General features: G+C 43.8%; 1 protein-coding gene across 1 annotated transcript; it reads left to right on the top strand.

Moving 5' to 3' along the window:
- The first annotated feature begins 1,868 nt into the window (after window positions 1-1,868).
- On the top strand, window positions 1,869-2,366 carry LOC139830242 (uncharacterized). Its single transcript, XM_071818248.1, has 2 exons — window positions 1,869-2,159; window positions 2,274-2,366. The coding sequence occupies exons 1-2, from the start codon at window positions 1,869-1,871 to the stop codon at window positions 2,364-2,366; spliced, it is 384 nt and encodes a 127-aa protein (XP_071674349.1).
- The last annotated feature ends 23,068 nt before the right edge of the window (window positions 2,367-25,434 follow it).

The following is a 25,434-nucleotide window of genomic DNA, read 5'->3' on the forward strand; positions in this document are numbered from 1 at the left end:
GGGCAGAGCAATGTATGTGAGTGCGGAAGATCGGAGAGAGTTGGGCGCAGGGGAAGTTTTGCGAAGAGGAACAGGTGAGCGGCGCAAGCGAGGGGATGAACGGAGGTTGAAGAAAGGTTTATATAAGAATCGGGTGAAGCAGTGTGCCGTTGGATGAAGGAATCGTGTGGTGAGAATAGATCTTCTGGATACAAGGGCAAAAAGGTATTTTTACTGAGATAGGCGTTACCGTACGTGCGCCAGAAAAAGCGGAGGACGTGTGTCCCCCACTTACACGACGTGTCAACGTGATGGAAGCAATGGACCCACAGGGCAGAAAAATCACGATTATTCGAGAGGGATGAAGTAAATTTGATTAAGGGAAGCATGTCGACAAGAAAAATAAAAGAAGATTGGCGACAGGAAGAATTATTCAATACTTCGGGAGCCTTTGATCAAATACAAGTTTTTGCCCAAATGCTCGGGGGCTACTTCGACAAAAAGTAAAATTTCAAGTATGGCAATATAGAAATTGCGGGAGCCTACAACCAAGCACAAGTCCTTGGCTGTAGCCTCGGGGGCTACTCCCATCGGGAGCGCTGTTCGCGCACCCGAGAGATAGAAAAAGAAGAAGAAAGAGAACATATTGGGAAATAATGACAATATAGCGACAAGGTGGACTAAAACGTTGAGCCTACAACCAAGCACAAGTTCTTGGTTGTAGCCTCGGGGGCTACTCCCATCGGGAACGCTGTTCGCGTGCCCGATGAAATTAATAAAGGAAAAATAGAAAAGCAAGAGAGTATATTTCGAGTTATAATTAACTCTACATATACTCCCATCGGGAGAGCAATATAAGTCATATTTGACTCGATAAAATGTGCCATTCCAACAGCCGGAAAAGCACTCGACAATATATTCTCAGAACGCCGAAGTTGCGATCAATTTCTGAATGCCGCAAATTTGCGAAGGTAAGACCCCAGATCCGTTCTGCTGGGCGTGGCATCGCCGAAGACTGCGCTCTGCTACTTTTATCCGTATCAACAGATACGAAGAAAAATCCTAACGGACGCGTTAGGTACCCGATAAATTTGACTGGGACTCGACAGAATGGTAAGACCTTAAGCGGCACCTGTCAAAGTTTACACCAGTATCCCGAGATCATGTCCAGGGACGTGATTTTGAAGTAGGTTTTTGCGGATTGCCACTAGAGCAGTTAACTAGTACCTGATCCGTCAGATGAACTAGCCCCAACTACCATTATCCCTGTACAATATAGAATTTTATGTGAAGAAGTATAAAAAAGTTAAAGCTTTCGAATAAAAATAAACAGTGGAGATTTTCCCTGATTCTACGATTCAAGCAAAATCTCGGGGGCTACTGACATAGGCATCCCAAATGGGCTTGCCGAAGATGGTACCCGGGGTTTACTGGAGGCCCAATACCCGAAGAATAAGAAGATTCGGGAGCCCAAGATCTATTAAGGAAAGATAAAGAGTTGTAATAGGAAGTGTTATTTGTAATCTGGCGGGATGAGTTAGAAACCGTCCCGGACTCTGTAAACTTGTATAGCACGAATCCCTCGGCTCCACCTCCTATATAAAGGGGGAGTCGAGGGATGACGAATCAATCGAATCATGGTCTGCAAACCCTAGTTTTCATAATCATCGAGTACTTTTCGGCTGAAACCTTCGAGATCTACTTACCCTCTACTTCCAACTAAACCCTAGCCTACAATCCATAGGCATTGACAAGTTGATACCTTGTCACTGGGTATGCCGATAAACTCATAGCCCTGGGAATAACAATCCCCATTGAGCTAGGATATCATCGTGTTCTCTAGTCTCTGCCACCAAGCTACAAGAGCTTTATGATGAACTATAACATGCATGGGCATGAACAAGTATCTCCCTGAGTTTTTGTCGATGCTAAAAAATGCTGAAGTGGAGATAAAGAAAGAATATCAAGTGTTGATGGTCAATAAGACCACCAGTTTCAAGAATAATGGCAAGAAAGGCAAGCCAAAGAGTAACTTCAAGAAGGACGGCAAATTTGTTGTCGCAACTGAGAAGAAGGCCAAGGCTGTCCCTGAGCTAGATACTGAGTGCTTCTATTGCAAGGGCACTGGGCACCGAAGGTGCAATTTCCCAAAATACATGGATGATAAGAAGAACGGGAAGGTGAACAAAGGTATATATGATATACATGTTATTGATGAGTACCTTACTAGTACTTGAACTAGCACCTAGGTATTTGATACTGGTTCGGTTGTTAACATATGTAACTCAAAACAGGGGCCAAGGAATAAGCGACAACTAGCAAAGGATGAGGTGACGATGCGTGTTGGCAATGGATCAAAGGTTGATGTGATCATCGTCGGGACGTGATGTCTACGCACGCTTATATTCTTCTAGACAGTGTTGGGCCTCCAAGTGCAGAGGTTTGTAGAACAGCAGCAAGTCTTCCTTAAGTGAATCACCCAAGGTTTATCGAACTCAAGGAGGTAGAGGTCAAAGATATCCCTCTCAAGCAACCCTGCAATTACGATACAAGAAGTCTCTTGTATCCCCAACACACCCAATACACTTGTCAGGTGTATAGGTGCACTAGTTCGGCGAAGAGAGAGTAAAATACACGTAATATGAATGATTATGAGTGGTAATTGCAATCTAAAATAAAAATGGGAGCAAGCAAACATGTAGCAGAACTGGTTGTAAATGGTGTTTCAATGCTTGGAAACAAGGCCTAGGGATCATACTTTCACTAGTGGACACTCTCAACAATGATATCATAATTGAATACATAAATATTATCCCTTCACACATGCTACTCTGAACCACTCTCCGGTTGGATAACAAACACAAATTCACCGCGTAGGGCTGCATAAACACTCCTTAAAGTTTGTGTTCCCAATCTATGGATGCCCCACGCTATCACTTTGAGCATACAAAGATGGTACTAACAAGACACCACAATTCATAAGTATTGAGACACACACGGTATGCACACGGTCACCTTCACACCGTGGGACAAGGTGTCCCCGAAGATCACATAGTAAAACCACTGGAGTAGCATAATAGTTGAAGGATAACATCTACTTATTCAACTAGATTACAAACTCACAATCACATAAAGATCACACCATGAGAGAGAGAGATAGACCACATAGCTACCAGTGAAGCCCTCGGCCTCGGGGGAGAATTACTCCCTCCTCATCATGGGAGGTAGCAACAGCAATGAAGATGGTGGTGGAGTCGATAGAGATGGCTCCGGGGGCAATTCCCCGTCCCGGAAGGGTGCCGGAACAGAGACTTATGTCCTCTGAAAGTTGTTTGCAACAGCAGCGGAGCTACAAAGCTTTTCGTGGATGGAGGCTGGATGATTTAGGGTTTTCGCGTCGGTATGCTTCTTATAGGCGGAAGGGCGAGGTCGGTGGGTGCCAGGGGGCCCCACACCACCCCTAGGCGCGGACAGGGGGTGGTCGCGCCAAGGCATGGTGTGCCTCCCCTGGTGCCCTCCTCCGTCTCTCCTTTGGACTCCGTCCTCGTGTCGGAAAAAATAGGAGGTTTGGCTTTTGTTTCATCCAATTCCGAGAATATTTCCTATACAACTTTTCTGAAATACAAAACAGAAGAAAACCGGAACTGACACTATGGCATCTTGTTAATAGGTTTGTTCTGGAAAATACATAAAAGTGCCACAAAGTGTAAACAAAACATACATAAATTGGTGTAAAACAAGCATGGAGCATCAAAAATTATAGATACATTCGCAACGTATCAGGACGCTACCTCTCCATTTACCATCGGAATTAGTTATGAACCTAAATAGTTTTTATTTGGTGTCTGTGTTGATCATGAACATTATATCTGGATCTTGCATAATGTGAGACGGCTATTCATTCCAGTATGAGAACAATGGTTGCTCGATTTATATGAATAATATCTTTTATGGTCATGCGCATGAGAAGAGTGGTTTATTTCTTTTGGATCTTGATAGTAGTACACATATTCATAATGTGAGTGCCAAAAGAATTAAGTTGAATGATGATATTGCTACATACTTGTGGCATTGCCGCTTAGGTCATATTGGTGTTAAACGCATGAAGAAGCTACATTCTGATGGACTGCTAGAATCACTTGATTAAGAATCATTTGAGACATGTGAACTATGCATTATGAGCAAGATGACTATAACCCCGTTTTTTGGACAATGGAACATGCAATAGACTTGTTGGAAAACATACATACTGATGTGTGTGGTCCAATGAGTGTGTCAGCACACGGTGGATATCGTTACTTTGTTACTTCCACGGATGATTTGAATATATATGGATACATCTACTTGATGAAACACAAGTTTCGAACATTTGAAAATTTCATAGAATTTCAGAGTGAAATAGAAAATCATCGTAATCAAAAGATCAAATTTCTACAATCCGATCGTGGAGGAGAATATCTTAGTTACGAGTTTGGCAAACATATGAAACAATGTGGAATAGTTTCACAACTCACTCCTGCTGGAACACCACAGCGTAATGGTGTATCCGAGCGTCGGAACCGTACTTTATTGGCGAATATGGTTCGGTTTATGATGTCCCTCATAGATCTGCCACTTTCGTTTTGGGTCCATGCACTAGAAACAACTGCATTCACTGTAAATAGGGCACCATCTAAATACATTGAAATGAAACTGTATGAATTATGGTTTGGCAACAAACCTAAGCTATCATTTGTAAAAGTTTTGGGATGCGATGTTTATGTGAAGAAACTTCAACCTGATAAACTCGGACCTAAAGCGGAAAAATGTGTCTTCATAGGATACCCTAAACAAACAATTGGGTACACCTTCTATCATAGATCGGAAGGAAAAAGTTTTTGTTGCCAAGAATGGATCCTTTTTGGAGGAGTTTCTCTCAAAAGGTGTGAGTGGAAGGAAGGTAGAACTCAAATAGGTTACTGAACCTTCTCTTCATGAAATGGCGAGTAGCGCAGCGACGAAAACTATTCTGGTGGTGACTTCACCAAATGAAGAGGGAACTAATGATACATATCATGAAACTCCTAAAGTGGGTACTACCGTACTTCGCATGTTATCAAGGACACATACAAGTCCTGATTTGTATGTTCCTATCATGAATGTCATGGTAGTTGAGAACGATGACCGTGCGACATATGATGAAGCGATGATGAACCCAGATTCTGACAAATGGCTTGAAGCCATGAAATCCGAGATGCGATCCATGTACAAAAACCAAGTATGGACTTTGGTGGACCTTCCCAATGACCGCAAGGCCATTGTGCACAAATGGATTTTAAAAAAGAAACAGACGATGATGGCAATGTGACCGTCTGTAAAGCTCGACCTGTCACAAAGGGTTCTCGACAAATTCAAGAGTTGACTACGAGGAGACTTTCTCACCCGTAGCGATCCTAAAGTCTTTTAGGAATATGTTAGCAATTGCTGCATTTTTCGATTATGAAATCTAGCAGATGGATGTGAAAACCGTGTTCCTTAATGGAAACATTGAGGAAGAGTTGTAGATGGTGCAAGCCAAGGGTTTTGTCGATCCTAAGTATGTTGACAAGGTATGCAAACTTCAGCGATCCATTTATTAAAAAATGAAATAGTGTCTAGGAAGAACTAGACACTACCGATATAGTAGAAGCGGGACTTGACGTGACAATTCCAGAAATTCGTCCCTGATAGAGATCGAACTCCGGTCGCTGGGCGCGCCACTGTGACCCCAACCACTAGGCAAAGCGTCATGAAGTTGGAATCTTTGCTTTGATGAGGTGATCAAAGGGTTTGGTTTTGTCCAAACTTATGGTGATGAAGACATCCCTACTACACCACTACCTCTGTCATTGTTAAATGAAGATGAACCTGCTGTGAAGCTCAAGTCCAATGAAGTTAGGATTGGACCAATTACAAGGGCTCGTGCGAAGCTACTTAAACAACAGGTGAACTTGTTTCTAAACGATACTTTGATTGATGAGAACTTTATACTTCCTAAGTCCTGTTACTTATGTATCATCATGTATCAAGAGGAGACGAGCATCGCACAAGGAGTAGAGGAGCAGCTGGACGTGAAGACGGACGTCAAGATGGACGTGAAGCTGGACATGGAGCTGGACATGAAGATATCTCATGGACGCGCGAGGGAGGAGCGGGAGGCATGCTCGAGAGGATAAGAAGTCGTCCAGGCCGGCCCAGCGCCCGGTCAGACCGGCCACCAGACCGGCGCGCCCGGTCCCCGGCCCGGTTCAACCGGGCGGCACGCCGGATCCACCCCGGAGCCAACCGGGCAACGTACTGGGGCCAACTGGAAGGGCATCTGTGACACTTCCGGTTGCCGCCAGGTCCCTGGCCCGGTCTTGACCGGCCAGCCCGGTCCCAGACCTAGTCAACCGGGCTCCAGACCGGCCTAGTCTGAGTCTGTCTCGACCAGATCTATTCTGGGTCGGTTATTTTTGTATCTTTTCGACCAGAACTCATCCCATACGCCTATATAAGTGCCTTGTATGACCCCCTAGCTGCTTTAGACCACGTTTAAGATAAACCCTAATTCTTAGTTGTTTGCTATGCAGAACTATTGAATCCCAACTCTCCAATTCGTTGCGATCTGGAGTTTTATTGCTACTGAAAGTTTGTGTGATCTGTTGTTCCATTGGGGATTAGAAGATTGCAATTTACCGCTTCGTGGTCGGCAGCTACGTGTGCAAGTGTGTGGAGTTGCGAATATCTTGCAGGGTTGAGAGCTGTTGCGTTAGCATCGCGAATCAATCGAGAGTTCGTCGCGTCATACAAGTTATCCTCCTCATCATCATCGATTTCATCCGCTGCTACCATCGTGTGTTCATCAACACCCGTCGCTTACTGAGAAGATCGGGCAACCCCTTATCATCTTGGTATCAGATTTCCAGTTTTCCTCGGTAAGCCATCCACAATCCACCCCATAGTTGAGTTGTGAGTGTTTTCCTATCCAGAAAAAGCCAAAAAAATTAGGGTTAGTGAAAGAACATCTCTCACATTATGTTTTGTGTGTTTGATGTCAATATATGTGATACACTAATGTTTGTTTAAGTGGTACAGGGTTTACATAGATTCATATTTATGTGTGTTGGATTTGATCGGTCTGTCAAAAGTTAACAGCAAAAGATGGCCAGGCCGGATAATCCGGGCCGGATATTGTTGAAATATCCGACCCCCTGATTTTGGCTAAGTCTTCGAGGAAAAGCAGCGCAGTATGGGGGCCGGACATTTGCCCGGATATTGTCCCGGTATTGTACCAGGGCCGGAATATCCGGGCCGGATATTTTGGAAATATCCGGCCCCCCCGTTTTTGGCTAAGGACTGGAAGAAAAGCTTCTCTGGCATAGGGCCGGACATTTGGCCGGATAATGTCACTGTTTTGTCCCGTAGGCCGGATTATCCGGGGGGGGCGGATTATCCGGCCCTTACTTAGGCCGGATTATCCGGCCCCCCGGAAGCTGCAACGGCTCATTTTTGAGAGGGGGTATAAATACCCCCCTTCTTCTACCTTGGTTGCTTGCTCAATCATTACACAAGAAATCTGCCAAGCCACATCCATTAGAGCCACCTCAAGAAACTCAAGATTTGCAAGATCTCCTTCCTCCCCCAACCAAACCTCTTGATCTTTGGAGATTCGAAGGAGAAGACACCGATCTACATCCTCACCGAAGCATTCTTCATTTCCCCCTCTCTTGTTTGAGGGATCTCATGCTAGTGTTCCTATTTGGTTCCCTAGTTAATTTGTGTTGATGTATTGTTGTTGATTGTTGTGTTGTAACAGATTTGGGAGCCTCCAATTTGGTTGTGGATGTGTGCCCCAAGAACCTTGTAAAGGCCCGGTTTCCGCCTCGAGGAAATCCCTTAGTGGAAGTGGGCTAGGCCTTCGTGGCGTTGCTCACCGGAGATCTGAGTGAAGCCTTCGTGGCTGTTGGTTTGGCTTTCGTAGCAACCACACTCCTCCAAACGTAGACGTACCTTCTTGCAAAGGAAGGGAACTACGGGAATCATCTCCGTGTCATCGCGTGCTCCACTCTCGGTTACCTCTATCCTATTCTATCTCTATATTGCTTAGATATATCTTGCTTAGTTGTTAGCCTTGTCATATAGGTAAATTCACTTAGTTGCATATCTAGAGAATTTACCTTTTGTGTCAAGCCTAAATTGAAAAAGAACTAAAAATTGGTTAGCACCTATTCACCCCCCCCTCTAGGTGCGGCATACGATCCTTTCAATTGGTATCAGAGCCTCGGCTCTTATTTCGGGCTTAACCGCCTAAGAGTATGCCGGACGAGGAACCATCGGAAGGGGAGACTAGGCCGATCACCATGGATGACATCAACTCGTTGAAGTCATACATGGATGCTCAAACGGAAAGCATGAGAAAAATGATTTCCGAGCTTTTGACGCCTCCCCGTCCCGTGGCTCCCACCGTAGAGGTTAATATCACGGATGCGGTTGTAGAGGGTGATACTTCGGTATTACCCTCCGCTACCACACCCATGGATGGTGATAACTCAAACACTGACAAACCCCCCATTGCATCTCCCAAGGGAACTAGTGGAAGTGAGAGCTACAATCGAGTACCTCCACCTTTCCTATCTCCCGATATACCGGTTCCCCATCCCCATTTGAACATTCGGGGCGACCCACCTAAGTTTTCTATTGATAATTTCGATACTTGGCAATTTGAGTTCCGCTCTCATGTTTGTAGTGCCTCCAATGAATTATGGAGAATCATCTTGGAGGGCTTCAAGCCATACAACCCCGACAAGTTGACTAGAAGAGAAGCGGTTGATAGTCAACTCAACAACACCGCCTTGCACATGATTCAAACTAGTGTGGGGACAAAGGAATTGCATCGTGTCCGGAACTACACCACCGCCAAGGAAGCTTGGGATGGTTTGACCGCTAGTTGCATTGGAAGTGAGAGCACAAGGAGGAACAAGTATAATGCTCTTAAGAATAAAGTCGAAGGGTTCATGAGGCTACCGGATGAAGATCATGAAGACATGTATGGAAGACTTCTCACCGTTGCCGATGCCTTCCGGCTTATTGGTGCCACCCACATCAATGACTCTTGGATCAAGGAGAAGTACATTGAATGCATGATGCCATTTGTACCCATTGATGTCAAGACTCTTGTGGGAAGGGAATGCTATTCCTCTCTCACCTCTCAACAAGTCGTGCACGAGATGCAAGCTCTCAAGGTGCTTGAGGAAACCTCTCATGATTCTCGCAATCGTGCTCTTGGGATGGCAAAAGGTTCCAACCTTGCCTTGGTGGTCAACTCCGTTGAAGAAGTGATTCCTCAAGAATCTTATAGGGCATCTTGGAGTATGTCCTATCCGGAAGATTTGCAATGCCACTACCATGATCACATGGCCTTCCATGCAAAATCCTTTTGGGTTGATCCCTCCAAGGCCAAGGAAGACAACATCAAGAGGAACAACAAAAATGGGTTCACTAGCTTTGGTCCAAAGACAAGATCATGCTACAATTGTGATGACAAGCGCCACTTCATTGCCGAATGCCCCTATGAGAATAGAGAGCTTCATAATGGGAGGCTCATTCCCAAGGACAAGAGCAAAGACTCAAAGGGCAAATATTCAAAGCCCCTCAACAAGAAGTTCTACAACAACAAGACCAAGAAGGGCAAGAGGCCCTCAAGAGTTATGCTAGTAACAAGGGAAGAATATTCATCCGATGAAGTTGAAAGTTCTAGTGGTGATGAAGATGAAGAAAGCTCAAAGGAATTGGCCGCCATCGTCACCACTAACATACCCTCTTCATCTCTCTTTGAATCTCCCAATGAGAACCCTCATATCAAGAATGCACATTGCTTCATGGCAAGGTCCTCCTTGGACACACCTATTGTGCTATCAACTCAAGAAGAGTATACCTCCGGAGATGATGATGTTGATGATGAAGAAGATGCAACCTCTAATGGATTGGTCGCTCTTGCCTCCCTCTCCACTAACTCTTCATCACCAAGTGAATCCCCCAATGAGGTCATTCATGTGGAGGAAGAAAGTTGCCTTATGGCTAAATCTTCCGAGGTATCATCTCCTAACCCCTCTATGCCTAACATTGCTAATGATCTAGGGGTTGACCCCGCTAGTCTAAAAGTGAAACAAGAGATGCTAGAGTTTGATGAGTTCATTAGTAACCTACAAGGTAACACTAAGAAGCATGTTTCAAGCCTCATGGTTCGTATAGCTCAACAAAGTGATATGCTTGAGAAAAAGGGTCAAATAGAGAGAGAAGACTCTCTTGAAATCCATGCCCTTAAAAATGCTCTTGAGGAAAGTCAAGAAACTATAGCTTCTCTTGAGGAGAGGCTAGAAACTCTTGAAGAGCCTCAAGATAAAATTAACAAGCTCACTAAAGCTAGAGATCTTGCTAGAGCTAAGACTAAAGTGCTTATAAAGGAAAAGGCCAAATTTGGTGTTGATCATGAGAAACTTGTGAAGGATCTAGATGAACTAGACAAGGCTCACAAAGCCTTGAAGAGTGAATACTCTCTCCTCTCCGAGTCTTATGAGCAACTTCAAATTAGGCTTGCTTCATATGACATACCTAGTACCTCTACCCCTTCATGTGATCATGCAAATATAATTGAGGAAAATGCTAGGTTGAAAGATGAACTTGCTAGGACCTCCTCTCCCCAAAGTAAACTTTCCTTGGATGATCTTTTGAGTAAGCAAAGGTCAAACAATGGGAAGGAGGGACTTGGTTTTAATACCAAGGCTAAAAAGGCAAACAAGAAAAAGACCAAGTCCGCACATGAGAAAGCTAATGGTGAACCCCGAAAGGGCAACACCATTAATGATGATGGTGCGGGAATAGATAACCCTCACTATGTTCTCTTTAAAGATTATTATGGTGATGTTTATGCTAAATATGTTGGTCCATATGATGGTTATGTTGCTTGGTCTATTTGGGTTCCAAAGACCCTTGTTGCTAACAAAAGAGGACCCATTGAAAAATGGGTACCTAAATCCAAGAATTGATCTCATGTAGGACTATGCCACCGGAGGTTCAAAATGGGTACTTGATAGTGGATGTACAAGTCATATGACCGGCGGCAAGAACCTCGTCAAGGAGTTGAGGCCCAACATAAATAATATCACCGTCTCCTTTGGCGATAATTCTACATCCGAGGTATTGGGTTTTGGCAAGGTTGTGGTTGCACACAACATTACTCTTGTGGATGTCATGCTTGTCAAAACCCTTGGTTACAATTTGCTTTCCGTTTCCGCCCTTGGCAAGATGGGTTTCGCCGTCTTTATTGATAAAGATATTGTGGTCCTCTTGTGGAGCAAGACTCTAAAAGTCGCATTCGTTGGGTATCGCGAACACAACTTGTATGTGGTGGACTTTTCGGGGACCACCACGACAAGTGCGATGTGCCTATTCGGAAAGGCGGACGTGGGTTGGTTGTGGCATCGCCGCCTAGCCCATGTCAACATGAGAACTTTGCAAAGTCTTCACAAGGGGAACCATATTGTGGGACTAATGGAAAATGTGTCTTTTGCCAAAGATCGTGTTTGTAGGGCTTGTGTTGAAGGAAAAATGCATGACTCTCCGCATCCAAGCAAGACTATCATCTCTTCCAAGAGGATCTTGGAGCTCCTTCATGTGGATCTCTTTGGTCCCGTTACTCATGCAAGTCTTGGTGCGAAGAAACATTGCTTGGTGATAGTTGATGATTACTCAAGATACACTTGGGTCTACTTTCTCAAGACGAAAGATGAGACTCAACAAATATTCATTGACTTTGCTACCGAGGTGCAACGCCAACACAACCTCCTCATTATGGCAATAAGAAGTGACAACGGCTCCGAGTTCAAGAACTATACACTCAATGATTTTCTTAGTGATGAGGGGATTCGACATCAATATTCCGCTGCTTACACCCCTCAACAAAATGGTGTTGCGTAGAGGAAGAACCGGACTCTTATGGATATGGCAAGATCTATGATGGCGGAGTATAAATCCCGCTATAACTTTTGGGCGGAAGCCATCTCCACCGCTTGCCACTCCTCTAACCGGCTCTATCTCCGCAAGGGCTTGAACAAGACTCCATATGAAATACTCACCGGGAACAAGCCTAATATCTCATACTTCAAGGTGTTCGGGTGTAAGTGTTTCTACAAAATCAAAGGGGTTCGTTTGTCTAAATTTGCTCCTAAAGCTTTGGAGGGTATATTTTTTGGTTACGGTGCCGAATCTCACACTTATAGAATCTTTGATGTATCCTCCGGGATTATCATTGAATCTTGTAGTGTGAAGTTCGAAGAAAATGATGGCTCCCAAGTGGGGCAAGTTGATGTTTGTGCAGGTGATGAAATACCTCAAGATGCCATAGTAAGAATGGGTGTGGGATTTTTCCGCCCCATTGAGGGACACGGTGTGGCGTCTCGGGAAGGACTATGCTCTACCACGGTGGAGCCCTCATCTTCTCAACATCAACAAACCCCATCAAGTGAAGCAAATGATGCACCAACCCAAGAACAAGAACAAAACCCTCCCTCTAGTGTGCAAGATCAAGGACAAGATCAAGGACAAGATCAAGGACAAGATCAAGCTCATGATCAACCAAGAATTCATGATGGTTCCGACGAGTATCCATTTGATATTTGCTCCACACCAAATGATGTCCAAGATCAAGCACATGATGTTGAGCACTCACAAGAGATTGTAGTTGCTCAAGTTGAAGGTCAAGAAGGGGACCCAAAAGATCAAGTTGATCAAGTGATACCTCCAAGGCCAAGAAGAACCAAGGAGGAGATCGAGGCCCGTCGTCTAGCAAGAAGAGAAAGGAACCTTGAGCTTCGTGATCACACTCATGATAAGGTTCTTGGTGATATAAGGGCAAAGGTTTCCACAAGAAGGCAATTGGCTAATTTTAGCAACCATCATGCTTATATCTCCTTAGTGGAACCCAAGAAAGTATTTGAAGCCCTTGAAGATTTGGATTGGTTGGAAGCTATGCACGAAGAACTCAACAATTTCAAGCGCAACAAAGTGTGGACATTAGTAGAGAAGCCAAAGGGGTGCCGCAATGTTATTGGCACTAAATGGATATTCAAGAACAAGCAAGATGAGTTTGGAAATGTTGTGAGGAACAAGGCAAGATTGGTGGCTCAAGGGTTCTCTCAAGTTGAGGGAATTGACTTTGGAGAAACCTATGCTCCCGTGGCTCGTCTTGAGTCCATCTGTATCCTTCTTGCTTATGCATCGCATCATAACTTCAAGTTACAACAAATGGATGTGAAAAGTGCATTTCTTAATGGTCCTATACATGAAGAGGTTTATGTTAAGCAACCCCCGGGGTTCGAGGATCTCAACTTCCCTAACCATGTCTACAAGCTCGATAAAGCTCTTTATGGTCTCAAACAAGCTCCTAGAGCTTGGTATGAGCACCTTAAGGAATTATTGGTAGACCGTGGGTTTGATGTTGGGCTAATCGATCCCACTCTTTTTACTAAGAGGGTCAATGGGGAGCTTTTCGTTTGCCAATTATATGTTGATGATATTATCTTTGGCTCTACTAACAAAGCTTTCAATGATGAATTCTCAAAGCTTATGACCGATAGGTTTGAGATGTCTATGATGGGAGAGATGAAGTTCTTCCTTGGTTTTGAGATCAAGCAATTGAGAGGAGGAACCTTCATCAACCAAGCAAAATATCTCCAAGACATGCTCAAGAGGTTCAAGATGACCGAGATGAAAGGTGTTGCCACTCCTATGGTTACCAAATGTCATCTTGCACTTGATCCCAATGGTAAAGAGGTGGATCAAAAGGTATATCGCTCCATGATTGGATCCTTGCTTTACCTTTGTGCATCTAGACCGGACATAGTGTTGAGTGTTGGTGTGTGTGCAAGGTATCAAGCTTCTCCTAAGGAGAGCCACATGATAGCTCTCAAGAGAATCTTTCGATATTTGGTTGATACCCCAAGATATGGTATTTGGTACCCCAAAGGCTCAAGTTTTATTCTCAATGGGTACACCGATGCGGATTGGGCGGGAGACAAGGATGATAGGAAATCAACCTCCGGGGCTTGCCAATTTCTTGGTAGGTCCTTGGTGTGTTGGTCATCTAAGAAGCAAAATTGTATATCTCTCTCCACCGCTGAAGCCGAATATGTTGCCGCCGCAAGTGGATGCACTCAATTTTTATGGATGAGGCAAACTTTAAAGGAATACGGTGTCATTTGTGACAAAGTGCCTCTATTATGTGACAATGAAAGTGCTATCAAGATTGCCTATAATCCGGTGCAACATTCAAGAACGAAGCATATTGAGATCCGGAATCATTTCATTAGGGATCATGTTGCCCGTGGTGATATTGAGCTCATCTATGTTCCTACCAAAGATCAACTTGCCGATATATTCACGAAGCCTCTTGATGAAGCAAGGTTCACTTATTTGAGGAATGAGCTAAATATCATCGATTCAAGGAGTATAGCTTGACCATCTTGCAAACACACCTTCGTCTCAAAACTTTATTTGGTTTAGATGTGGGCATGGAAATAGGGGGAGTGCGGTTTAAATAATTGAGCTATCCCTCCCCCCATAATGCCAACATTAAAGATTTCATTCTCTTTATATCATATGTTGATATGTGAGCTTCAATGATGAGTAGTGGCTTGGACCCAAGATATATCTTCGCGGTGCCATGCCACAACACTCATATATGGTGGCCTAGGCCACCACACTCTTCTTTGTGAAGAGTTGGAGTTATTTGGATCTTATCGCCTTTTATTTGACAACTCCATGTTCTTATGGGAAATCACTCTAGTTTGGCCTTATTTGCTCATATCTTGCAAACTTGAGTGACCATGTACCATTAACAGTTTGTATCTTCTAAAACCTAAGCCTACTCTCTCCTATAAGCCATTTCCATCTTGCTCATTTGTCATGTTTGGTAAAAACTTGGAGTTTGAGGTGTTTCGGTCGGATGATCTAGGTTGCTCCATCTTATTGGTAAATTTGCACCTTATATGTGACATGATACATTATTGTATCACATATGGGTCATGCAAATAACCAACGAAAGATGGGCCGGATTCCCGGTGATTCTGGAATTTTCCAGAACCCCGGATAATCCGGCCCCAGGAGACACCGGAAAATCCGGCCCGGCCGGATTATCCGCCCTAAGCTAGGGCCGGATTATCCGGCCTGGGCAGATCTTGAAAGGGTTGAGGTCGAGGCAGCGGGGGTGCAAACGGTTCACACCACCCCCCACGCGCCTCTCTCTCCTCTTTCTCCTCTCAAGATCGCCGGACCTCCTCCTCCTCGCCGGAGACGCTCTGTCCGCCCCCTCTCGGAGTTCTTGGGTGGATCGGGTGCATCTCCTCCCTAGCTACCTTCTCCTCCAAGCGGTTTCCACAATGGATGTGGGTATGATTCACAATCTCTAACCCTAGATGTTGTGTTTTATATGTGCTATTTTCTTGGTGGAATTGGTGTCTAGTTGTTCCAAATCACGTGTAGTGTACTCCTCTTGCATGCTATGAGGCCGATCTAGTCTTAGACAAGCTTTTGATTGGAAAACTGCATCTTTCGCAGGGCCGGATTATCCAAGCCCCCAGCTAACCGGATTATCCGCCCCACAGGGACCGGATTATCCGGCCTGGAGCTTCATCGCCGCTGCAGTTTTTGCTTCAATCTATCATGTCTAGATTTGTACCGACTTATAGCATGTTTCTCGAGTATATTACTGTATCTTACATGACTTATGAGCATTACCTTCTCTTTGCTACCCGCCTTTGCTTCTCACAGGTGGTGCTTCTCGGGGTGGTCGGAGACGCTCAAGGCATGATCGATCTAGTGACGAGTTTACACCCAATGCTCCTCGCAAGTCCGTCACTTCAAGGCGGAAGAACAAGGAAGTGAGGGAGAACTACAAGGCCATGGACCCAGTCTCTTATTCCGCTATCCGCATGAAGAACTGGTATGAAGATGTTCCAAGGGATGAAGAGATAGAGGGCAGGAGATACTGGTGCATGGAGCAGGAGTTCATCTACAAGGATGTCTATGAGCCCATGAAGAATCTGAGACCCATGCAAGCTATCAATGTGGACATTCTGGCGGTCAACAATCACTTTGAAGATGCAATCTGGGTAGCTCGAAGGCTGGGCTTGCATGATATCATGAAGATTCAATGTGACTATAGCCCAGATTTGGTGAAGCAATTCTTTGCCACTTTGGCATTCAAGAAAGATGAGGAACGCACTTTGGAATGGATGACTGGCTCCACTCACTGCAGTGCCACTCTGCGCCGATTTGCTGGTATTCTTGGAGTTCCTATTGATGAGGGTCGTCGCCTTCATGGACCACAACAGACAGATAAAAATGCTCTTGTGGATCTCTATACCTCAGCGGGAAAAATTGGTTTTGCTAAGGGGCTGCTTCCCATATACAGTCAGTTGCTCCGGTTCTTTCGGGCAACCATTTGCCCAAGTGGTGGTAACAATGATGCTCTCCGGGGAGTCCTTGTGGACCTTATGCACCTCAGCTTTAAGTGTGCTCGTGATGGTAATGAGGAACGGGACTACTCTCTTGATATCATGGACTTTATCTTCCATGAGATCCATGATGCCATGGTCTCCCGGACCACCATACCCTATGCACCCTACATTCAGCTTCTCATCAACAACTCTGTGGCTGTGAGTGGTGAAGACTTGAGTGGGTATCCTTTTGTGAAGCACCATGTCAAGAAGGCCTACAAGCTTAAGCCAGTCTCTTCAGCTGTACCTGCACCTGACACTTTCATGGGTGATGCTCGTTCTAGTGGTTTTGCTCCTGCTCGTCATCCTGATGTCCTGGCTATGAGGAAGCAAGTGACCCGGCTTAGTTGGTTTCAGCGTCACATCCTTTGCATGAACATTGAGATCCATAAGGAGAACTATGCAGCTAGCCGAGAGCGTTCTGAGATTAAGCATACTCAGGCGGTTATTCTACACAAGCTCAGTGGTGATCAAGGTCCCCGCCTCGGCCTCCGGCTCACCAGGGTTACAGTGGATGGCACTCTGCACAGGTTCCATGGAGTGATCTTGATGATTGCCTTCAAAGGTCCAACACCTCTCGCCGCTCTCCGGATGCATCTGACACTGATGAGGAAGAAGAGGAAGCGGCATACCAGTCCGATGATGAAGAAGCCTCCGAGTGATTCCCATGGGACGTGTAGCATCGCGCTTGTCCCCTTTTTGGCGTCTCGATGCCAAAGGGGGAGAAGTGTTCTATTAGGATTCTCGGGGATTTGCATGGTTTGGGCACAAGCATATGCGTTTATCATTCTTATATTGCTTGTGTTCCCTCTTATTTGAACTATTTGGTTTGTTTGTGTGCCGTTCAAAACTATGTGCTATGTGGTGTGAGACATTGTTATGGTTTTCGGATTTCTATTTGTTGAGATCAAGGATATTACATTATGTGTGATGCTATATCTCCGCATTATATATCTACACATGGGTATGATTTCTTGCATCCTATCTCAACTTCATATGTGTCAATGTCTATTGTTAGAGCTCATGTTGGATATCTCTTGTGTTGAGGCACCATACTCCTATGTGTTGTGTATTTGTATTCAAATGCGAATTACTTATATGCACACATGTAGGGGGAGTGCCTCTATGTTTTGCCATCATGCTTGTCTCTATAGTGATTCCCTTGCAAATCCGTATATTGTCATCAAACACCAAAAAGGGGGAGATTGAAAGAACATCTCTCACATTATGTTTTGTGTGTTTGATGTCAATATATGTGATACACTAATGTTTGTTTAAGTGGTACAGGGTTTACATAGATTCATATTTATGTGTGTTGGATTTGATCGGTCTGTCAAAAGTTAACAGCAAAAGATGGCCAGGCTGGATAATCCGGGCCGGATATTGTTGAAATATCCGGCCCCCTGATTTTGGCTAAGTCTTCGAGGAAAAGCAGCGCAGTATGGGGGCCGGACATTTGCCCGGATATTGTCCCGGTATTGTACCAGGGCCGGAATATCCGGGCCGGATATTTTGGAAATATCCGGCCCCCCCGTTTTTGGCTAAGGACTGGAAGAAAAGCTTCTCTGGCATAGGGCCGGACATTTGGCCGTACAATGTCACTGTTTTGTCCCGTAGGCCGGATTATCCGGGGGGGGGGGGCGGATTATCCGGCCCTTACTTAGGCCGGATTATCCGGCCCCCCGGAAGCTGCAACGGCTCATTTTTGAGAGGGGGTATAAATACCCCCCTTCTTCTACCTTGGTTGCTTGCTCAATCATTACACAAGAAATCTGCCAAGCCACCTCCATTAGAGCCACCTCAAGAAACTCAAGATTTGCAAGATCTCCTTCCTCCCCCAACCAAACCTCTTGATCTTTGGAGATTCGAAGGAGAAGACACCGATCTACATCCTCACCGAAGCGTTCTTCATTTCCCCCTCTCTTGTTTGAGGGATCTCATGCTAGTGTTCCTATTTGGTTCCCTAGTTAATTTGTGTTGATGTATTGTTGTTGATTGTTGTGTTGTAACAGATTTGGGAGCCTCCAATTTGGTTGTGGATGTGTGCCCCAAGAACCTTGTAAAGGCCCGGATTCCGCCTCGAGGAAATCCCTTAGTGGAAGTGGGCTAGGCCTTCATGGCGTTGCTCACCGGAGATCTGAGTGAAGCCTTCGTGGCTGTTGGTTTGGCTTTCGTAGCAACCACACTCCTCCAAACGTAGACGTACCTTATTGCAAAGGAAGGGAACTACGGGAATCATCTCTGTGTCATCGCGTGCTCCACTCTCGGTTACCTCTATCCTATTCTATCTCTATATTGCTTAGATATATCTTGCTTAGTTGTTAGCCTTGTCATATAGGTAAATTCACTTAGTTGCATATCTAGAGAATTTACCTTTTGTGTCAAGCCTAAATTGAAAAAGAACTAAAAATTGGTTAGCACCTATTCACCCCCCCCCCCTCTAGGTGCGGCATACGATCCTTTCAGTTAGGGTTTGCCATAGCCTTAGATTGCACTAATTTCAAGTTTTAGTTGCTTTTAGTTGTTGTTTTTGCGTATCTTTTCTTGCATCTACTATTTTTAGGGTTTGAGTCTATACTATCATCTTGTGTTTACATTATCAAGTGGTGTCAGTTTTTGTTACTCCGAGTCCACATAGCGTACAGTGTGCTTGTTCCCAACCATAGACACAACCTTTCGATATAAGTGACTAGGAACTTCCCCAGAAGAGACTAGCGTACAGGCTGCTCGTTAGGTTCTCGGTGCTTTGCAATTTCTGTTGGTGAAAGATCGAGATGTCGCCTAGAGGGGGGGGGGGTGAATAGGCAATTACAAACTCTTGCGGATTTGTCTTGATGAATGCGGAATTAAACTATCGTTTAGTTTACAAGCACAAACCCTAAATATGCTAAGCTCAACTAAGTGTAACAATAGCAACTAGAGCTAAGCAAGATAGGCACAAGATATATGTAGCACAAGTGATAGCAAGATATATGTACTTCAAGCACGATGGCTATCACAAGGAAAGAGAGCTCGGGTATAGAAATAACCGAGGCACGCGGAGACGAGGATGTATTCCCGTGTTCCCTTGCTTTGCAACAAGGTACGTCACGTTTGGAGGAGTGGAGGTCCCACGAAGGATTCCCCGCGCCACGAAGGCTCACCCTATTCTCCGAACCACACCCACGAAGGATAATGGCCCTTTCCTTATGGTTAGCTTTTCCTCCGCTCCGGAGATGGCAAGCTCCACAACCACTTCACAAGCTCCACGAAGGAGAAGCCCGGGCCTCTTCACAATCTTCTTGAAGAGATCACCGGAGCACCAATCACCAAGCCAACTAGGAGGTCACCCTCCAAGAGTAACAAGCTCACGGTCTCTCACTCGAACAAATCGTGGTGGAGAGCTCAACACTATGCAATGATGCAAAGAAAGAACACCGGAGGTGTTCAAGTCCTTCACACTCAAATCCCACCAAAGCAACGAATGCTAGGATGAGATTGGAGAGGAAGAACAAGGGGGAAAGTCAACCAAAGACTCCAAGATCTAGATCCCAAGAGATTCCCTCACTTAGAGAAGAAACGGTTTGGTGGAAGTGTAGATCTAGATCCCCTCTCTCAAATCCTCAAATATGAGCAAGTATGGTTGGAGGATTCAAGGGGAAGAGCAAGTTCTTCAAATAGTAGCAATGGAGGAGAGAGAATGGGAAGAACTAGTTTGGCTCAAGGTGGAAGAAGCCTATTTATAGCAAAGGGAGAAATAGAGCTGTTGGGGAAAAAACCAGGAGAAAAACGCATTAAAAACGAGCTAAAAAACAGCCCAGTCGGTTGCCAGGCCGGTCGACCGGCCTGGGCACTGAGGAGCCCGGTCGGTGGCCCGGTCCGACCGGCCCAGCAACCGGGAGCGGCTGGAGGCGCACAGGGCGGCGGACAGGCCTGAGGCCGCGCAGGGCGAGCGGCCCCGGGGCAGCGGCCCGGCAGGGGCAGCGCGCGGGCGGGCAGGCGGCCGCGGCGCGCGGGCGGGCTGGCGGCCCATTACCGCGCGGGCGGCGCGGAGGCTGCGGAGGCCGTGTGGGCCGGTGGGGCGGAGGCGGCCCAGTGAGGCGCCGGTCGGACCGGAGGAGGCGCGGGCGGGCGGTCGAGGACCGGGCCTTAGACCGGTCATGGGCCAAAAGGCCTCGGCCGCGGCCGGATGGCACCGGTCACCAGGCCGGTCGGTGACCGGGTGGGCCGGCGCTCGGCCCGGCAGACCGGGCGGCCGGCCGGCTGCCACGCCCACTTTTTTCTTTTCTTTTCTTTTTCTCTTTTTCCCTTTTCTTTAATAACAAATGCTCCCGAACTCCGAATCGCATGAAACCAATTTTGTTTGGAAGATAACAACAAATGCTATCTTATGAAAAGTGAAAACCCAAGAATCTGTAGGAGGGGATTTTATCATGAATATAAAAGGTAGAACCTTACATCATGAATAACCGGTAAAATCACCCAACCTCGAAAACGCAATAGAAGATGCATGTGAACTCCGTTTTCGATGAACTTGGGCTTGTTGTAAAGCTAGCAACAAGCTCAAGAACCTCACACCGAGAAATACCAAGAAGCAATAAGAATGTGCAACACATGCAAGGATTGAGCTCCCTAAGACGATGTGATCAAGTTACCCAACCGAAAGCCCCTCTTAATAGTGCGGCTATCTATCCTATAATCCGGTCTCCCATCGACCACCTCGAGACCGGTAAAAGGAAAACCTATCAAGGTCATACCTTTGCCTTGCGCATCCCGGAATGCCTTACTTGATCAATGTTGCTTCGTGTATACTCACAAATGCTCCCCCATACACAATGATGGGAAAGCTTCATTGATGCACATCTTCACATGTCCATTATCATCAAATGGACGGCAAGCTTCAAGTATGTGATTCACTTGAGACGCTCATCTTGAACTTGCCCAACTCAACCTTGTATCTTCACATACTCACATAAGATAGAGCATGGCTAATATTGAGTCCCACATAAGAACTCCATCTTCATTTCTTCTTATTGATCATATCACATATATATATCTTCAACCGATGATCTTGATGCCAATACACAAGATATACCTTTATCTTCATGGCATCCATACTTGAATCCAACACATGGAGAGAAAGTAGAACCTATGGAATATTCCTTCATATAAACTCAATGAAAACATTAGTCCATAGGGGTTGTCATTAATTACCAAAACCACACATAGGGGCAATGTACCCTTACAATCTCCCCCATTTTGGTAATTGATGACAACCACAATAAGAGGGTTTATATAATGAATCTTAGTGACAAGTACGCAACTTATCCGAGAATAAGTTGTATACAAGAGGTTGTATTTGATATGGTCAAGTAACATAAAGCTACTAGTCCATATCAAAACCGACTCTACTCACACAACTACAACAAATGCAATGGATGTGAGTAGAACCAATGTATATAGAGAAACTCCCCCACAATGTATGCACGTGTGATGAACATGAATTCATTGCATACATTGTCAAGATTAACCTTTGGGATAGTTTCCACTATATATATACAACCATGCAAGACATAAAATATGGAATGCATGAGAGGCAAAACACTTAAGCACAAACCAAGCTTAAGTATAAAACCATTCCCTTAAACCCTCTAAACTTCTCCCCCATTGGCATCGATTGTCAAAATGGGTGAAAAAATTTAGAAGGCCAATATAATGTGAGTTCCTCCCCAAAGTGTGCACTTCTCATAATTTGAGTGGAATCAAGTGCACATATCCAATGATGAATACTTGAAGGAAATCAAACTATATTGAGGATCAAAGATTGCATAAAGATAACATGGTGAAGTGAGCTTCAACAAGTAAAGCAAGCAATCAAAGATCCAATTGGACAAACAAGGATATCATGATAAGAGAGATATAGTGCTCTTAAATAAAATAAGAAAGCTCCCCAAGGTTCGTGCACAATTTATAATGTTTGCATTTGAATACAATATGCACAAACATGGAATCCTCACTCTCTATATATCATTTAGAACACAACTAAGATAAAGAGAATATGCTTATCAAGAACAACTTTAGTCCAACAATTACGAGATATGAGTGCAAGAAGGAAAACAAATAAACCAAGCACTCATAAATCTCCTTTACCAACACCACTAAGAAACAAAAGGATAAAAGATGGTCGGCAAAGAACAAAGATATCAAGGTGATGGATTAATGCTCTTATGTATATAAGTTTCTAAAGTGAACAAATGATCCATAAAGAAACACACACACACAAGAGGTTAACAAGATAGATAAGACAAGATATCCAAGATGAAGTCATAAGATATACCAAAGGGTGTTTCCTTAAGAAGCATATATAGCCTATGGCTCCAATTTTCACTTATGGTATATGAATGAACTTCACCCAAGTTAAATCTCAAAAACATCACAACTAACAATAAGGGAAGTAGAGCTAGTTGGAGTGTTTTGAGAAAGGCAACAAGTATCACAAAAATGGATTTATTTCACAAATTCATCAATATTGCACACAAGAGCTCTTTGAGGAATTGATATGCAATAAATTGCTAGAGGGCATATTTGTGATAGGTGAATCATAAAATATGATATATATATATAACCTATCATATGCATCTTCTCAAATTACTCAAGTGTACAATAAGAAGTTTTCTTTTAAAAGGATTTTTCAAGAACCTCAATATTTTCGAAATAAGGAATTTCATGTCAAGATGCAACCTACAAGAGGTTGGATGATATATGAGTATGCATGAATAAGATACTTGTTACCGAGATACCAATGGCTTGATGTAGTAGATAAGAGTTCATCGATCATCCTAGCTTGACTACAATTCTCATATGGTGATAACACCTTCCTTATAGATGAGACAAGCCTCCATTGCATCTCCAATGTACCTAAAACATTATTCAAGTACATCTTGGTCCCCAAAACTTATTGGGTCCAAAAATGGTTAGACTAACCACAATACATAGGATACACTCCATATCAACATGTGCATATTTAGATGAAATTTGAATTTCATGCACATCTTAGCCATTTAGGATTTGATGGAGTATACCCTATATAATGGATCAAACAAAGAAAGCATGCTACAAATATAAACAAATTACATATAAGCACACATAAAGACTTTAAAGATCCAAGAAAGATATACTTTGGACACAACACCAAAAGAATTGAATAAGGCATAAAGGTGTCACCAAACAAATTTGTTGTCCAAAATATATCGAAGAAGCAAATCACAAAAGATTTGTTCAACAAAGTTCAACAAATGAACTAAGAAGAAACCATTGAGCACAAAGGATGAAATAAAGCAAACATGCTCAAGGATTTATCTCATTCAAGCAAATAAATTATGTAAGAAAGAATGAGATAGCAAACTCCCCAAAAGAGCAAGGTTCAAACAAAATAAACCAAACCCTATACACTTTTCACAATGGCACAATGTACCGTAAGGAAAAGGTTTGTCTTCCAAAACAAACACTTGATATGAATCAAGAGAATTTATCAAAACATTTTTCAAAGGGACAAGGAAGACACATGGGAGCAACAAAGATTTGTTGGAAGTAAAATAAGGCAATAAGAAACAATCCCAGGTGAAGATGATCCAAAAATTCAACCACATACAAGGTTATCAATTGTCAAAGACAATGAGTATATTGGAAATAATTTCCGGTGGAGTATTGACAATGTTAGAAAGGATCAACTTCACAATAAAAGGCATAGGATAAGTATATAGAATTGAGCACTATGCACGGATGAAGATTCTTGATAGCTTCAACTAGTCACACAATCACGCACGGCAATGATTAGAATAACTTCAAGCAAACGGTGTCCCAAATAAGATATAGAGATATGTATTTGAGGAAAAACCGCACCAAGAATTTCATGTTCAAACAAAAGCCCACAAGATGAGTAATAAAATATTTTTATTATGAATGGAGCTTGTTTGAGCAAACATGCCATCTATGAACAAGATAATTAAGAGCATCAACTCTAAGTGGCATAACCTCGTATGTTCACATTTTCTAGGCTTGTGATATGTACAAAACATATTACTCCCCCATAATGTGATAAAACATTTCTTCTAAATAAGAGGCAACTAAAATTCAACTAGAGATGATTAATGGATATTTAGAATTTGAATTTCTCATGAGTATGGCACACCACATAGTGACTAGATAATCTTGCAATATCAATACTAAGTGGTGGTACCCATGTACACACAATTTAAAGAAAGAGAGATGCACAAAGCATATCACTCCCCCAAAATGGGATGTTCCATTAATCACTTCAAAGAGAGCCAAATAAGATATCATCAAGATGCATTAGGCTCAAAGCAATACACAAGTATATGGTGAGTCAAACAAACATACTTGAATACACAAATAAGCAAGTAAGACACAACACATACATACACATATTTGGTACAAAACCAAACATGCAAAGGGGCAAGTAACTTACAATAAACATGAAGAGTTGAAGTATAAGTTACCGCAAGGAGGAACATTGGATTATGAGATATAGATGATAATCCATACGACTTGGCTTGGTCAAAATATAATATATGAAGATCCCTTAATTCTTCATGAAGTAGCCAAGTCTCCAATGCCCTCCACATGCACCTATTGATCAAGTTTGAGATTGTTGGTCCCCAACCAAGTTGGGTCCTAGGAGGTTAGTCACAATAGGCTTGGCAACCCAAATGGTTCTTTTCTTGAAACCACTTTGAGTTCCAACAAACTTGGCAAACACATTGCCATCCTTATCCTTCCCTAGAGAATAATCATTATCATCAATTATAGGGTTAGATAAGGTACCACCTAAGCAAGAAGAAGCAAAGTGCCCCTTCTCACGGCATAAGTAGCAAGTGTTCCCCTTTCTCTTCTTTATCGATTT

The sequence above is a fragment of the Lolium perenne genome, chromosome 4 (assembly GCF_019359855.2).
Source record: "Lolium perenne isolate Kyuss_39 chromosome 4, Kyuss_2.0, whole genome shotgun sequence".
Taxonomy (NCBI): domain Eukaryota; kingdom Viridiplantae; phylum Streptophyta; class Magnoliopsida; order Poales; family Poaceae; genus Lolium; species Lolium perenne.